The 16144-nt window shown below is 41.1% G+C and overlaps 1 protein-coding gene across 1 annotated transcript in view; it reads right to left on the reverse strand.

Moving 5' to 3' along the window:
- Positions 1 to 836: 836 nt before the first annotated feature.
- The window catches only part of SLC9A6 (solute carrier family 9 member A6), a 217620-nt gene continuing 202312 nt past the window's right edge, over positions 837 to 16144 (reverse strand). The window contains exons 14-16 of the mRNA XM_069212484.1: positions 14622 to 14701; positions 13052 to 13157; positions 837 to 4646 (exon numbers count right to left, since the gene is read on the reverse strand). Coding sequence (XP_069068585.1) covers positions 4374 to 4646; positions 13052 to 13157; positions 14622 to 14701 — 459 coding nt within the window. The 3' untranslated portion in view covers positions 837 to 4373. The remainder of the gene's footprint in view (positions 4647 to 13051; positions 13158 to 14621; positions 14702 to 16144) is intronic.

Raw genomic sequence — 16144 nt, forward strand, 5'->3', positions numbered from 1 at the left:
GACGGCCACGTGAAAGAACCTGAAAAGGTAGAATTAATAAGTAAACTGAAGGAGGTGGGAGCGATTTGTCTAGATAAGCCTTTTGTAAGAGGTAGAATGAAGACCAATATAAGGTCCATATAGCTTTTCCAAATAACAGCAAACATTAACCAACACTTACTACACAATTAACAATTTATAGCAAATGGACAGGAAAGAAGGCGCAGAGACCATTATGGCATGCAAATCTGTACTGGACAGCAGCTTCCCCTTTTGGATTCAGATGGTCAACTACTAAAAATGATCGAGTGTTTGGATTACTATATCTTTTTCTTGTAATGTGGCACGCTATAAAAGATATCTTGAAAAGGCCACATATAGTAAACAGGCTCTCTCTTTAGGCGCAGTGTTTACATTTTTAATGAGGATCAACATGGATCTTTATTTCTTGAACAGATTATGTCTATTTGGCTACAACAGTTAACATTTTTATAAGACATATTTGGAGATTGCAAGCTTTTAACACACCAGCTCTATTCATAACAAGGGGCACGATTAGCCATTGTTAAACACCCAGGGGTTTTTGATAGTATTAACCGGAGAACAAACTTACAAAAGGAGCCTGTCTCTCTAAATGCACAAGGCTTAAATGGGCAAGGTTTAGTGCAGTAAGATAACTGCAATGGAAGATTGCACATTAGCTCATGAGTTCTTTAAAGTGTCTCTGTGAGGTTTTAATACAATTGGAAAAATCTTAGATACACACTTAGAAGTATAATAAAAACAAACTGAACAATACAACTGTAAATCAATAAACCCACAGGAAAGACGCACAAAGGTACCAGCTAAGTGAGATAGCAATTTCATATAATATTTATTCCATGTGTATTTCTCAATTCAGGAAAAAAAATGGGAACAAGTGGTATGGACGGAGATTACAGAAAACAACTAGGACAGCCATGTTGTGCTTTCTCAGTGACATGTACACAGGATGTCATGTTCCCGTCTTGTTCCAAACTACCAAAGAGAAATCAATTAACAGTGTAAAAATCGGTCACATGGGCAAATGAATGCAAAATGTATTGTCCCAAAATGTATTTACACATACAACTTTATCCATATGTGATATAAAATATTTATCCATATCTATAACTTCTTCAAACAAAAGCCTGAGTCACTTTAAATACTCCAGATTTGTCATGCTACTTTTTACCAAACAATTATGGTTGTACTGGCTTGCAAACATTTGGTGCCATGTAAGGGTTTCAAGCTACATTCATTACATACCGTCTTGTAACGACAGAACCTGTTTTCGCATTGTAACGTTGAAAGCTTTGTATTTTCACTAGTTTAATCACAATCATCATTCCAAATGCAGAACTCAAGGCTCAGTGAAAACAAATTAAAAAGTTACTCTTACCAGAAAAGTGTGTGACAAATGTCACGTGATGCAAAGGAAAGGAGTTGTAGCCTTATTTACAATATTTTAAACCGATTGATACCTACACGAGGGAGTGCAGAAAAGTATGAGATTAACAAAAGTTACATTCAGAAGGCAGATGTGGGACATAGAAAATAGAAGCATGCAGGAAACCCAATCTACTGAAGTTGCACCCAGAGCGGACAACTTGCAGCAAATCCCTCGCATGTGGTATCAGAAAATAAAAAAATGTACGATCTATTTATCTTATTTATTTTTGTTTTACTTTAACACAAATTGCAAGCTCGTGAGTTTAATGTTTGAAGGAGATTCTGTCTTGATGCGTCATCTAAATTTTAAATAAGAAAAGAAGTATGACTGTTGCATGGAAAATATATTTACAACTATTCTGCTACATATAGTTCTTTGTTTCAATTAACATAAAAGGACAGAAATGCAATGCAAGAAACCTACAGGATACCGTTGTCTTGATACTTTTTTTAACAACATTTATGAGGTGTAAGCAAGGTTTTAGCAGGATTTCACCGAACTGTTTGGCGAAAAAATTGTAGAAACATACTTTTTCTTGTAAAGAACAGAAAAGCACAAACAGCAGGCTAGCACTTTGCAAAAGGTATAGCCTCTTCTGATCTAATATGCAAATGCAGTTCCTTCTGGTGCCTTTTCCAAATTTGACGACAGGAGTCAAGAAGGGAGAGAACCATAATTTAAATTAAATGTTCACTGAGCTCGGAGCCATTTGTAATTCTACCTAACAGTGCACAATTCAACACAACAGTGTTGAGAGGAAATTGTTCTGTGCTTTTTCTTCATTCTGATATGTATATATAATTTAAAACGAAATAAAAACTTGGCCAGTTAACAGAAGAGGTACCAGACATAATATTGGAGCATGAGACAACAAATATGCTGCATGCGACAGAGCTCTCAAATAAAGTGCAATGATCACAACTACACAAACCTACAATGTTGTTTTAGTATTGAGTAAAAAAAAAAAAAAAAAAGTACTGCTTTCAGAACTTTTAAAGATAAACACACAATCTACATTGTTCATCTCGGGTTTTGCTTTCGCTTGTCAGTGATCTGAGCTTTAGGGAATTTAAGAATGCAGTGGAAAGGTTAAAGTAGATTCATTAAAAGACAACATGGGTGCACAGCTGCAGAGGAGATGCTGTTAACTTACTAATGGTAAACTGAGAGCACTGCATGTATGGACTCTTCAATTGAATGTGTGGGAACAAGGGCAGAAAATCTGAACAAAAAGGAGCATAGCAATCCCAGAATCTGGACAAGCCTTTCGTCAGGTAAACAAACATTGCTTAAGCAAAACCCATATATTTATATGATACCCCCTGTTTTTACTGATTGAATGTACATCGTATTACTTCACTGGTGTTATGTATTACAGCCCTAATATGGGGGGGGTAACAATTATGCAGTAACAGATTGCACACGAGAACCCTTCTTGAATACGAGGTTCTCTGCTTCAAAACCCCACGTTCATAGAAAGTGGGCAGTCATGGGTAGAGGAGGACTAGGATACTGCACCTAATTTAGGATGTAAAACTATTTCTAATCCATCATACAGTGCTCATCTCGAGGACTGCTACAAACTAGCTCCCAGGCTGTTGTAGTTCCTACTATCGCATACTGGTTTAGGAGGAACACATGCTGAACACACCGGGTGAGGCGGGCACATAAATCCATGGGAAATATAAATAAAAAAGCTATTTACAAGTTAAAGTGTCGTAGACTTCTCACACAGTTACGTCACTGGATTCTTGGCTCCACATGAGGCCTGCCCTGTATCCCAATGTCACATTAAGACGAACCGCACTAGAATCGGGTGGGTTATTAGGTAGGCAAAATAGAGTTAGATGCACAAAATATACAAACCATGCTATGCTGCTTTTTTGTAGCATATGGCTACAGACAACTTTGGTTGTTGGCAAGGTAAGGAAGTCATTGCTACTAAACCACGGCATATCGCAGTTGTGTACATTGTGTAACTGACCGTGTTACGTCGTAGATAAAGTAGCTGCAGTTCGGAAAACATTGACTAATGGGGCCACCACGTGTCTCTTTTAAGTATTACAGACGAGCTAAAAGCGTTGGTATTGACAAAGTTTGTTATAGCCAAAGTTTGTTACATCCTGCCATGGAGCAGAGCATTAAGCTCAATTCAAAACACCAGATTTGTAGTTTTGCTTACTAAACGCTGGGCAATGTAGGAGGACAAAGACTGAAATATCAAACATTTACAGTAGCTCAAAGGACATCTTAAATCGGATACAAAAAAATCTGGATTGCTACTTAATTCCCAACCTATTTTTACATGAGAAAGATTTAGTTAATAAATTATTCAAGTTACAACAGATTTAAAGGACAACAGACTTGACATCAGAAAAATATGCACACAATCAAAGTAGGATACAAAACGGTCACAGCTAACATTAGAAAGATGGGAGACAAGAGGTACAACCATACACTCTCCAGCATCTCTCGGGATGTAATTAGGTTAATATCGGGTTGTCAACCCAGGCAGCTTCTGTACCATGTCATTTTTTCACAGCAGGACTAAGACAAATATGCATTTGGCACATTAGGCTAATTCCAATATAAAAAGAAAATTAATATTTAACATAAATCAGCCAATATTTGCTATGTGGATGTAAGGGCATCATACAGCCCATGGTAGCACTAATTGACAGCAATTTGTATTGTAAAACAGCTCCACTCTACGTAGTGCAGTCACTTTAAAAATAAGGTCATATATTGTTCAGCGAAAGCTGCCTCACAATGAATGCATATGAATAATGTTTCCACGGCCATATAAATAATATTTACACGGCTTAAACATTCTGAGACATGCGTTACATTTCAGGCTGCACAATAGTTCTTCATTTTTATAATACACAAATGCTAATATTTAAAGTGGCTCAAGAGACAGTCCTTACACCGGGCCACGTCGCACCCCATCATGTAGATGTAATGGGGGTTCAGAATCATCCATGGGAAGAACGAGGCGCGTACCCCGAATGACAAGTTCGTGGTCCCCGAAGGTGAGCTCCCTATCAAGCGCATCTTCTGAGGAGTTTCCCGCTCCTCTTCTTGTGATGCCACCATGGGTGGGATCTGTGCTCACCGTGGAGTCTCCGTACGTCAAACTGATATCTCCATCATTCAAGATGAGGTCGGAATCATCATCCTTCAACTGTTCCTGATTCTGTCAGGAAAAATAAGCAAAGACACCATCTCATTCTCTTCCACAAAGTCACAGGCGCAGATAAAAATAAAACCAAAAAGAAATAAAAAGCAAAAATTACTCTGCTAGAGCCACTTTCCCTTATAGTGTTAGCACCCTCGTCTTCTACTACACTAATGGAGTTATAAGAAGCGTGTCAACGTAGGTGCAAGAGACTGGGTCCATGCCAGTCTTTCTGGATTGCATCTTGCTATGCAATTTGCATCATTTGATATTCATGGGATGTAAATTGATCTTAAGTGGATATCCTGGTCTGGATCGGGCCCTTCAGGCCTCAGACTGAGATGACCCACCTACTACAGGAGAGAATCAAAGCACTTCTGCAGAACTATGGCTGCTATTATTTTTAAAATAATAAGGCTGGAGACACACACACACACTAACTATTACCCTCGGAAACACTGTAATTTACCACTAATATCGCACAACTTACAAGTACTGCAGCTCTGCAATTTTAGGCCAACATTTCAATTGTATACTTGACTCTGCATTGGCTGGGAAGGGCTTCTAAAGGTGGTGTCTATGCATTGCTTGAGATAGTATCACAAGAAAGAGACTTCCTTAAAAAGTATCTGATTTTAGTTATATTTGAGAGATTTTAGCACAGTTTAACGCATAAGCAAAACAAACCACAAATGCACACAGGTGTTCTAGATACAGTCTCTCAAAAGGGCTATACCTTATGGGTGAATCGTAGAGCTTGGTCGATGCCAGCTTCGCTGTCCTTTCTAGCATTATTGTACCACTGGCTTTATATACCAGTCAACGAATGCCACAATGTACTTAGTACAACTCTCTGTACCAGATTGCTGAACCTTGAATACCTAACAGGGTCTTCACAAGGTAACTCATAGGCTCAGTTAATAGTGAAAAGGGGCACTCTCTAGCAAAGTAATTTCACTCCCTGTCCAGGGCCCCAAAGTTCCCAATAACGGTAAAGGACATTAATGTAGGAAAACAAAAGGTTAATGGAAATCAGCTACATATGTCAGGTATTTAGTTCATGATTCCCAGGAAGGAGCTGGAGTGAAAATGGTATAAGCATCAGGAAGGGCGGTAATGGGGTTGGTGCAGGGGAGCAAATTACATAATCCAGAGAGCCTGCTCCAGTGATCAACAGCTGTTAACGAAGTTGGTTCTTTATAATGTCCTGGGATCTGTTCTCCACATCTGTGTAGACCTTCTACGTAGGTCTCTCATCTGGGTCAGCAAAGCAGGTCCCTGACCGGCAGGTCACAGCTGGGCATTGGTTCTGGTCACATTGCCCTCACTGAAGGGGAAGCCCTGGTCACCATACAGTTGGCATGCTCCTTAAAGATCCCACAGCTTTGAGGAGTTCAGCAAAATAATCTCATTCCTGACATCACATGCGCTCATCATTCCTGGTGAGCTCCTTCAGGACTATTCTAATATACTGGCTGCTTTATCCAAAGTGAGGAGCAGGATTTTAAATATGATCCAAATCATGAGTAAACATTAAAAAAACAAAATGTTAAAACCCACTAGAGTAATGGTCACCTTTGCAGGCTTATTTCCAGTCTGTATACCCTGAAGGTAGAGAGCAGGAAGGCTGAGTCGGAGCTGGCTGGATAGGTACTGAACATAATGAGGCAGACTTCAGCAAACCAAGAACGAGGCCTCCCTGGGACTCTCGGAGGTTACTACCTGAGAAGAGTCATTGCTGCAGGAATTTACTACCATGGAAGAAACTTCAGACAGCACACTTACAAACAAATGCACCATATACCCAAGAGTAGAGGGGGAAGAAGAGAAGTGAAGGACCCACATATAAGGACCTGAACAGACCTTGAAAGGATACCAAGCACCCGAGGACACTACTATCTCAGGAGTGCAGGTAGAAAGGTCTATATCTACGATTGTCACATGACCGACACCCATCAACAGTCTCACCACAGCCTGAGCGAGACCATTCTTTTCGGTCCACCGAACTGTAGTCATGTATTCTTCTAGAGACCAGCAGAAATGTCTTGCGAGTTCGTCAGCTGAATTGAGAATGTAAGTCCAGTAGAAGTATAAACACATGGAAGGTCCAGAAATGAACAGACTAGGAGGATGCTACAGCTGGACGCACCAGTGGAAACCTCACACTTAAAACAAAAACAAAAAAAATGTTTCTCTGAACTGCTCGTGTAACCAAAGTAATTGATCCAGAACACGTGTAGAAAATCATAAGAATTGATGCGATTACTAACCTATTAATTACTTACAAATTCAAACCTACTATGCTAGCATCAACTCCCTACTTACCCTAGGAACTTCCTCTTGACACAAGCAATCTGGCCTTTGGGCAAACATCTAAGAGTTAATTATCTCTAAACTGAACTGCTCCAGTGCCCTACTTAAAGTGCTTCAATGTCTCATTAGGGGCTGTACGAACTATAAAAATATCTCCACTATACCATAGTTAAAAGTGCAAATCGAATCATGCTGAAGCAACTACAAGTTACCTATGGAAAATCCATCTTGCCATGATTAAAACTTTCAGATCTCCATGTGTTTCAGCAACAACAATTGAACTGACTGGGCCATCATGCCAGTAAAATACAACAGCTGGATGTCCCTATAATTCCAGTGACTCAGACCGTATGAAGCCTATTGTGAAGACCCAATACTACTCCTCGAGCAAAAGCGAGGCCAGATAAAAATAGTGAGACTTACTAACAATTAATTTTTATAAAACCGTACCTTGTTAGGTTTCTAACCACCTCATATGTACTTTCAACCAAGTCCCCTTCGCAATTCAAACGAACTACACTAACTACTTCTTCCCCCCCCCCCCCCTTCCTCAGAACACCTGTGTGCGGGAAGACATGTCCTTTCAAAGGGGCCCTCTTTCAGACTAAAGCCTACGGATACCTGTGAGATATTGGAGTCTTACGTCAGGGGAGCCCTGATCCTATGACATGGGGTAGAGGCACATCATTTTGAGTTAGGCCACTGCCCCACACCACCTTTTATGCTTTACTTATCTGGGTATTGTAGGTTTGCGTTTGAAGAAATAACTCTTTGGAACTTAATTCACAAATCACTAAGAGACAATCCAGTTCTCCTTCCATTCAGGAAAAAGTAAAAAGCATGGTAATTTTGTAAAGCAATTGCTTACTGTCATTAGCCTTATTCCGTTCTCTTTAAAACATTTTGGAAGCATTTATTACAATCGGCCTTCGTTTTTCACTTTGTTTGCTATAAAAAATAAGTAAACATGAAGCATATGCTGAGCTCCATGAGATTCGAGATGTGGAACTGACTGTCGCATTGGGTGAAAAATCATGTTCACCCTGTGTTATTTTGTAGCTCTATAATCACATGCGGGTATAGGAGGGCAAAAGTAAAGGTGTACATAGCTGAACTTCCCCATATCCTAAACTACATGGACATCTAATCCTCCCATTGACGTGAGGTATATGCTGAAAATGGCTGTCTAAATACTATGAATTCCAGACAGGTGATAGGCTGACAACCTGAAGAAAAGACCAATTCTAAAGTAGTTAAGTGGACCAACATCTTGCTCTGTATAGAGGAAAGAAGGGCTTTCAGCACCAAAATATTGAATTTACTTCCATAATCTGATTTTCAGTTCTTACTGTGTACTTAGATCATGCTGCACTCTGGTGCCACAGAGTGGTAATTATTGTCAATTTAGTCTAAGTCAGAGGTGATGAGATTTCAGAATCTAATACATGGGGAAATCTGATTCTTAAAATTTCTTTGGATGACTATTACTCTGGTCTAGCTTTAATGGTCATAAAACAGAAATTAGTAATGTTTGGGGCTGCATCTAAGTGCCAAAGGCAGGCAGACAGGCACCATGTAAAGTGCTGCATTATGTATGCATTTTGTAGTTCGTGAATACTTTAGGCCATAGGATTCAGTGCTCTCACAACCACCATGGCATAGCAAGAGAGATATTCCTATGATCTACTACCTTAATCTTTCGAGAGACAATGTGGCCCTTACTCACTTCTGTGTCTTGCAGGGTCCTGATTAACATAAGTTGTTAGACCAGACGTACACGTCTAATGCAACAACGTGCTGATAGAGTGGAAGAGGCTGCAACTGATACCCAAGTGGATGGCGTGTACACTATACTTAAATGTGTCCTACAGTCTTATTGTATACAGACTCAAATTATTGGTCACAGCAGAATATCTGGTAATCCTCCCATAAAAAACACACCTTTTTTTATTTTATTTTACCAAAGGTTTTGTGGTTTCGTGGGAGAATTACCAGATATTCTTCCGTGATCTATAATTTAAGTCTGAAGGCAATAGGGTTGTAGGATACCTCTAAGTACATTTTATTCAGTTAGAAAGACAGTATCTGTTGGACATGGCTCTTTCTGTAGGGTAATTCCCAGAATTTCTGCCGTTAACCGCCACTTTTTGGTGAATTTGTTTTTTTTGGCCTTAGGTCTCTGTGAACTTTGCCACAACTAATCAGTGCTAAAGTGCTTGTGCTATCTCCTTAAAACATAGTAGAATTGACTTAAAACTAACTGGCATATTTAATACTTGTATGTCTATAGTAAAGTGGTACTACATGTACCAAGGGCCAGTAAATTAAATACTACTTGCAGCACTAAATGTCCCACCCACTTAAGTCGCACTGTAAACATGTCTAACTCCTGCCATTGAAGCTGTGTATGCCGTTTTAAATTGCCATTCCGACCTGGCAAATTAAACTAGTTATCAGGCTTGAACCCTTCCTATTAGTCTCTGGAAAGGCCAGAGGGCAGGGTGAAATACATTCACAAATTAGGACATGCATTGTTTAGTTTTACATGTCCCGTAGCAAAACAATCTTACATTTGTTTTTTACTACTGCAAGGCGTACCTCTCCCAGAGAGTAAAATTGTGGATTCAGTATTACATTTAATAAGTTGCAATTTCCAATCGGGAGCTGGTGGCCTTGTCATGTTTGGTGTCTTTTGAATTGTGGTGAAGAAACGTATTTAATGGTAAAGTCGTGTTTTTGATTTGATCACAATTATAAAAATGCCACTTTTAGAAAGTTTGCATTTTTCGGCCCTTAGACCTTGAGTGCCTATGCCCTGGCCTTGGGCACATGACTGGGTGTAACTGAAAGACTTTGTGAATTCCTCCCAGTCACACAATAGAGTGATTTGGTGTGCCTGAATGGGTCATCTGCTGGCAGGATGGAGGAGGCAGAGCTGAGCACAAGCCCACTCATAAATGAATAGCCTGTGCTCTGCCATCACACAAAGGGCCTAATAACCCTTCATTGTCTCTTCAGCATGCTTGGAGCCACGGCAGATGAGGCAGGAAATCCCATGCACTTTGAAAACCACAATCTAAAAGTTTCTCCAACCTCCCAGAATCAGGGAATCAGGTTAAAAAAGAAAGACCTCAGACACCAACTCTTCAGTACACTTCTGGACCTGTGAATACTCTGCCAGGAAGGAGGACTGCAGTGCTACTACAAGGGCTGCCACCCTTCTGGACTATACTCTAAGGGGACTGCTGCCCTGCTGTGCTCACCTGACTCCCTCACACCTGGGGTAGAAAACTGATCCTGCAACTTCATGTTGAACCCAGGACCCCAGAGGGACTTAACGGGCTAGTGTGCTGGCCTCCTGATCTTAGCCTCGGGGACATAAAAGGCTTCCCAAACTGCTCCTGGACACATCTGCAGTGAGATCCTGCCCCCCCCCCAAGTAGTGCCCCTCAGGTCCTGGAACCTAGGTGTGGCTCAGCGCTCTTAAAACCAAGCTCTGGGGCTCTTCACAACTGCTAACGGGCCCGTTCACACCAAGACTGTGGCGCTCACACTGAAATTCAGTGTGAGCCACCGTTTTCACACAGCAAGCATCGATCGCCCACAGAGAACTGCCAACGTGAACCGCCTGCCCGTCCTCGATGCCTGGTCTGCTCTTTGCTCCATGTCAACTGCTGCCCAGGACATTCTCCTTGCTCCCGGCGACCCTCTCCTATGCGAACAGGACTCTTGGCACAAAACTTGAGAAGGTAAAACTTTAGGTGGACTAATCTGCGATTGTATCCAACCTGTGATCCATTGCGGTTGGCCTGAAGTTTTGATTCTGCCCCAACCAGACAGTCACAATTAGAGCTTTGTGCTTTTAGGTGCTATTTTAGACTTTATTCTTTAAGAATTCATAACTCCAGTTCTACTGGTTGGATTTTTGTTGTTTTGGTCTTGTTTTATTTATTAGATTTGACTCTATTCATATAATCTGGTGTGGGATCTTTTTGTGTGGTGTTTGCACTGTTTTACTGTTTGAAAGACTTTATACATTGACTAAGTTAACCCTGACTGCTCTGCGCCAAGTTATCAGGGGGTTCCGCGCAGGTTAATTTGGGGTTTGCATGTGCCTTACCCTGACAAGGATTGTGGTTGCTCCTTGAAAAGGGTTTCACCTCCTCAATCAGTAACCCAATTCTTACAGTATCCTACAGTCTTCAATTTCTCTCTCCCCTTCTGAGCTAAAACGTGCTGTGGTTGCATTTAGGGCTTATAAGGGCAGGGATGGTGTGTAATATTCAGAGTATGTGAAAATGACACAGTTTGTTGGAAAATCAAAGTAGCTGAAGAATTAGACAGGCCAATTTAGGCATTATGGGTTTACCAAATAATAAACTAGCCGAGTCCAACAAGGTAAATGCCACTAAAAAAAGCTGATAACCCCAATTACTAAGAAGGAAGAAGAGGGAACAGAACACCTAGCACAGTACCCATGAAGCTATCCTCCTAGACCATTTACCTCTGACAGCAGAGCTGTGGGACCAATAACATGCTCTTCAACACCAATGAGAAGTACATCTTCCTTAAATATTGAAAATTGTTAGTGGCAATCCCAGTCAGGAAATAGATAGAGGTCAGTCTTGTCTGGTACCAAACATCACGAGTCAAAGGCACAGAATAGCTGAGAATCTGGCCCACTGGATGCACATATGATTCTGGGGGTATTAACAGTGGAACCAGGAGAAACATCCACAGGAGCAGACCTGCAGCTCACAGCACTAAAGACGACTCTACAGAGTATGCATTTTTATTTACCTGAGAGGTTCAAAGACTCCTTTTGGGTTTTTCAATCTGTATGCTCATCTGGTCATAAAACATATTTTGGAAAGGATCTGCTATGACCTCTGTGAGTTTGCGATGTTTTGAATATCTAGCAGAAACAAGGAGGTGACATGAGATCATTGGTTGGCAAAGGCATCAGAGTTTACGGTTTGAAGTATGCCAGGGCTCCTTGGGACAGACCTAGAGTTAGGCCCGGTAAGCACAATGGGGAGTTCCCAGTTGTTAGGCCATACGGGTCCATCTGGATGGAAGCTGGTTCCAGGCTTTTTAAGGACCTCTCATCAGATCTAATTGTTAGGCTGTAAAGACACCCTAGGGTCACTCCCAAGGGCGCTGCTCAATAGTAAGCTACTTTTTCACTGAAAGTCTTTTGTTCTGCTGGAGCGGAAGAAAAAGGAGCAATGTCTAAAGAGCAGCCGGGAAATCTCCTTGGCAGATGAGCAACCCAACTTTAGTTTCTGTCCAACAATTTTCCTGGAAAATCCCGAGGTGGACACAAATATATCAAACACATCTTTGTAGCAAAGCAGCCAATTCTTTACTGTCACACATGACAATTTTTGTTTAGATTGCTTCCCAGAAATGGAACCAAGAGAGTCCAAACTCAGAGTCTTTGTCCAGCACCAAAAGTGGGGAACCTAGAAGATGATGTGAGGTGATGGGAGGAGCGTCAACTCCCGGGATTTCAAAAAGCAAGTAGCAACGGTCCACGAAAACTGAATCAAGAAAGTTGCTGCATGTACTGTGCAGAGACAACTTATCTCCACCACACAGAAAAAGGTTTACAATATTGGGAAGGCAGTGGTTTAATTTATTGAAACCAGGGAGTGGAGGTTAATTATCTCTAGCAATCTTTATACATGATTCTAGACATTTATTTTGAAAGAAATAGGTACCTGTGTAGTGAAAAGATGCTCCATCCAATTTTGGTAGGAACATACTCTTAGTTTGGAAAAATTAGGGCAGGGTGCAGTTTTATTTTTATTTTATTTTTTTATTTCACGGTCAGCCACTCAATTCCAACTCCCTTACTTTGACTGAATCCACATCATTTTTTTTTTTTTAACGTCCAATTTCCTGTGCTTTCTCTTTTAAAAACCGGATTTACACCACACTTTTTCCAGCTCCTTATTTTACTTTTCAGTAAGAAAGACAGGGCTGTAGAAGTACTGAAAATTGAATTGCATATTAGGAAAAGAACCAGTTAAAGATAATTCAAAATTTTTTTTTTTTTACAAGTATACAAAGATAACTGGGAAGTAAACATTAATGGTTTAACTTACCTCGTAGGCCTGAGGGCTTGTTAAGCATCTTGCCAACGGTCCACAGCAACTCGGGAGTGTATTTGTAAGTGGAGGTCCGCTGTGAGTCAATAATGGTTTCAGGTAGCTATGATACACGCTTTAAGGAAATACACACGTTTTCAAAACTGTATGGTGTATAATTACAAAACGGCATACAGTACAATTTTTTTTTTTTTTAAATCTCTTGCCATGAAAGCTGAAATTTGCTTTCCCAGCCTGGCCTTCTTCGGAGAGCCAAACTTCTCTATAACTAAAAGAAGTCTGTGCTGGGGTGGCCATTGTTGAAGTGGTAAACAGGGACTTCAGTGTGCGCTTGAATTAGCAAAATAAATCTGAAAAATAATAGTTGTTTAGAATAGGTATAAACTGTTGCAGCTGCTGAAGATGGCTGTGAACTCAACGTGCAATCTGGTTAGGAAATGTTGCATAGCTAAGGTAACGGTCTTTAGGCATTGAAGCACTGGACCTATCCAATCAAAGACAGAAAATACTTTCTGGTCTCTCCTACGCACAACTTTGGCCATCTGTTATTGCCCATCCACTGTCTACTATAAAAAAAACAGAGCGGGTTTTGGTTTAGCACCGTGCTCCTGAGTAGATGCTTTCTTGCCTACTTCAGTTCCCTGCTCCTTATTCAATGGTTTTCCTCTCTTTTCCTGTTTGTGCCCACCTCTGGAGCACTTCTTCTTTATACTGTTTCTGACTGAATGATTCGTATTCTTCCACTGAGCACTTGAGGATTAAACTTTCTTCCTATTGTAGCTCTCCAGGGGACGCACAACTTTCCTTATTTTTACCGTTTCTGCATCTGCGCCCCCATCCCCCCCACAAACAACCAAGGCTTTTTACCTGCTTAACATGCCCCCCTCGTAGTCATCTGCTGTCCCCTCACTCTCTCACTTCACGCTTTACTTTTTGTTTTCTTTATTTAAATTCTTTCTGCGAGGTAGGCAGCTGCACATTACATTTGCTTCTGCATACTTGACAGGTATCTTGCTCATTCTTTCCTTAATTTAAGGTTCAAAACTGTCCGTCAGTTGTCCCGGATCAGTCAAATAAAAATACATTTTAACAAATAGCGAAAGGTGGCCACTCTGCATGATCACTTAGGCACATGGGTGGCCAGCTTGCATTGATTTTTTTTTATTAGTTTGACAAAAACAATTCCAAGATGGCCGTTCATGCATCTACATGCATGCACGGACGACCATCTATAAATGCTTTTTGCCACAGTTTACGAAAGCAAACAAACCTTGCTAATGCCAAGACGTCTGCTGTGCATTTTAAAGGCGAGACCAATTGGCTTTGCCAAAGCTTGTTTAAAGAGGTATTGGATGTTTCAAACTAAGTCAGACGACTTGTCGGTTGTCTTTTTTGGACCAGCACAGAGCACTACTAAATGTTAATTGATATCTCAAATACAAGTTTCCTGCACAAAGTTAATCGACTTGCAGGTAGAGGAAACATGTCAAAAACAGGCCTGCTCAATACCACATACGTGCACGATCACTTCCACATTCAGTTTGTGAACATTTTCTTGAAAGGATACTTTGAGTCGAAGTTGTACCAGCGTCTAAACAGCCACGCACTTTCTGTTCTTGTACATCTCTGCTCACATTCTGGCACGCCCTGTCGATGGATAAAACAGATGAGCTACAATCATTCAAGGGCATGAACATCCCGAATACCATATCCAACATCACAGTTCACAGACTCACCAGTGCACGTGAGGCTTAATCTATACATTCAGCAACCAGACTCAGACGAGTGTTCTCGAGGACCTTGATTCCATTACGGAGCTGGTGACAGCATTAGTACCAGCAGGGCAGTATTAGCCACCCGACAAAGTGCTTTTTTGTTTGCTAGTAGTTTAGGCTCCCTTTGTTTATCCTGAATGAAAGAGGTATCCAAGCACGCAGGCTTGGCAGTATATAGTTTCAAGCCCACTGGCCACAGTGTTTGGGGGCGGTAAAGAGGAGTACAGACATATGGGAGAGTTATAAGACGTTACAAAACGTGTCTTTCTATTTAATTTCACATAAAATGAGTTCTACCGCAAAATATTCACAAACCGCTGGAGGATTTTCTATTCAACTTGCACTGTGGCTAGACGGGAAGGCATTTTGTAAGCATCTTGTAAGTCACTGTGAATCAGTTGTGCGGGATTCTGAAATGTTCACAGCAGCACAATATACTGACAACTGGGTTAGCGAACTGGTCCACAACGATCCAGTTTGAATCTAAATTCCCATCTGATTGCCCAAGACTGTTTTTGCACCATCTAGTGACTCAAATCGCCAATTCATGAAGGAGCGACCACCGTTGTTTCATCAGCCAGCTTTTACATTGCCATGAAACCTGCTGTGGCACGTGAAGCTCTGGCGAGCACACTGCATCCTCACTATGGTTCTGAACATACTCTAAGGGGTTAGGAAATGTCTTTTTTTCCTTAGGGAAAGGTCCAATTCAAGATGTTAGATAAATTAACCACTTTGTAAACCATGCTTCTTGATTCAGATACCAATATGTACATCTTTAATTATCTTACTCCAAGTATTACAGGGAGAGGTAGGGTGCAGAAACCTTTGCATCGTCAAAGTCCCTCTAGGGACGCAAGTCAAGAACCACTACAGCAGCTGGCCCCTTCTTGCCAATGTTTGCTTTTGTCCCAAAGTTCTGCTGCCTTCTTGCTTTCTAGAACAATTTGTGGAGCTCCTAATCCACAGAGGCCCCTTAGTCTGCAGATCTGGTGCTTCTCAGGGATACCCTTTGGTGTGCCCTGAAATGAGGAGCCCCTCCAATGGTCTCTGCACCCTATACACCTCTCCATAGACTCACACCCTAGTAATAGTAAAAGTGTAGTTTTTGAGGTGCATATACGCACTTCATAGGAGTATATACTGCAGCGTGGAGGAGACGGAGAGCCCTTTCTGCTTATTTATTTGAAACTAATGTTCCCCAAACATTTCATGCAGCCTGACTGCTAAACTCCTTGCAAACACTGACAAATTCATACAGAAAAAGCTCCAGAAAAATTGTGAAGGTTCCAGTTGTTGGGGTTACCAGTCAACA

The sequence above is a fragment of the Pleurodeles waltl genome, chromosome 2_1, assembly GCF_031143425.1.
Source record: "Pleurodeles waltl isolate 20211129_DDA chromosome 2_1, aPleWal1.hap1.20221129, whole genome shotgun sequence".
Classification (NCBI taxonomy): Eukaryota; Metazoa; Chordata; class Amphibia; order Caudata; family Salamandridae; genus Pleurodeles; species Pleurodeles waltl.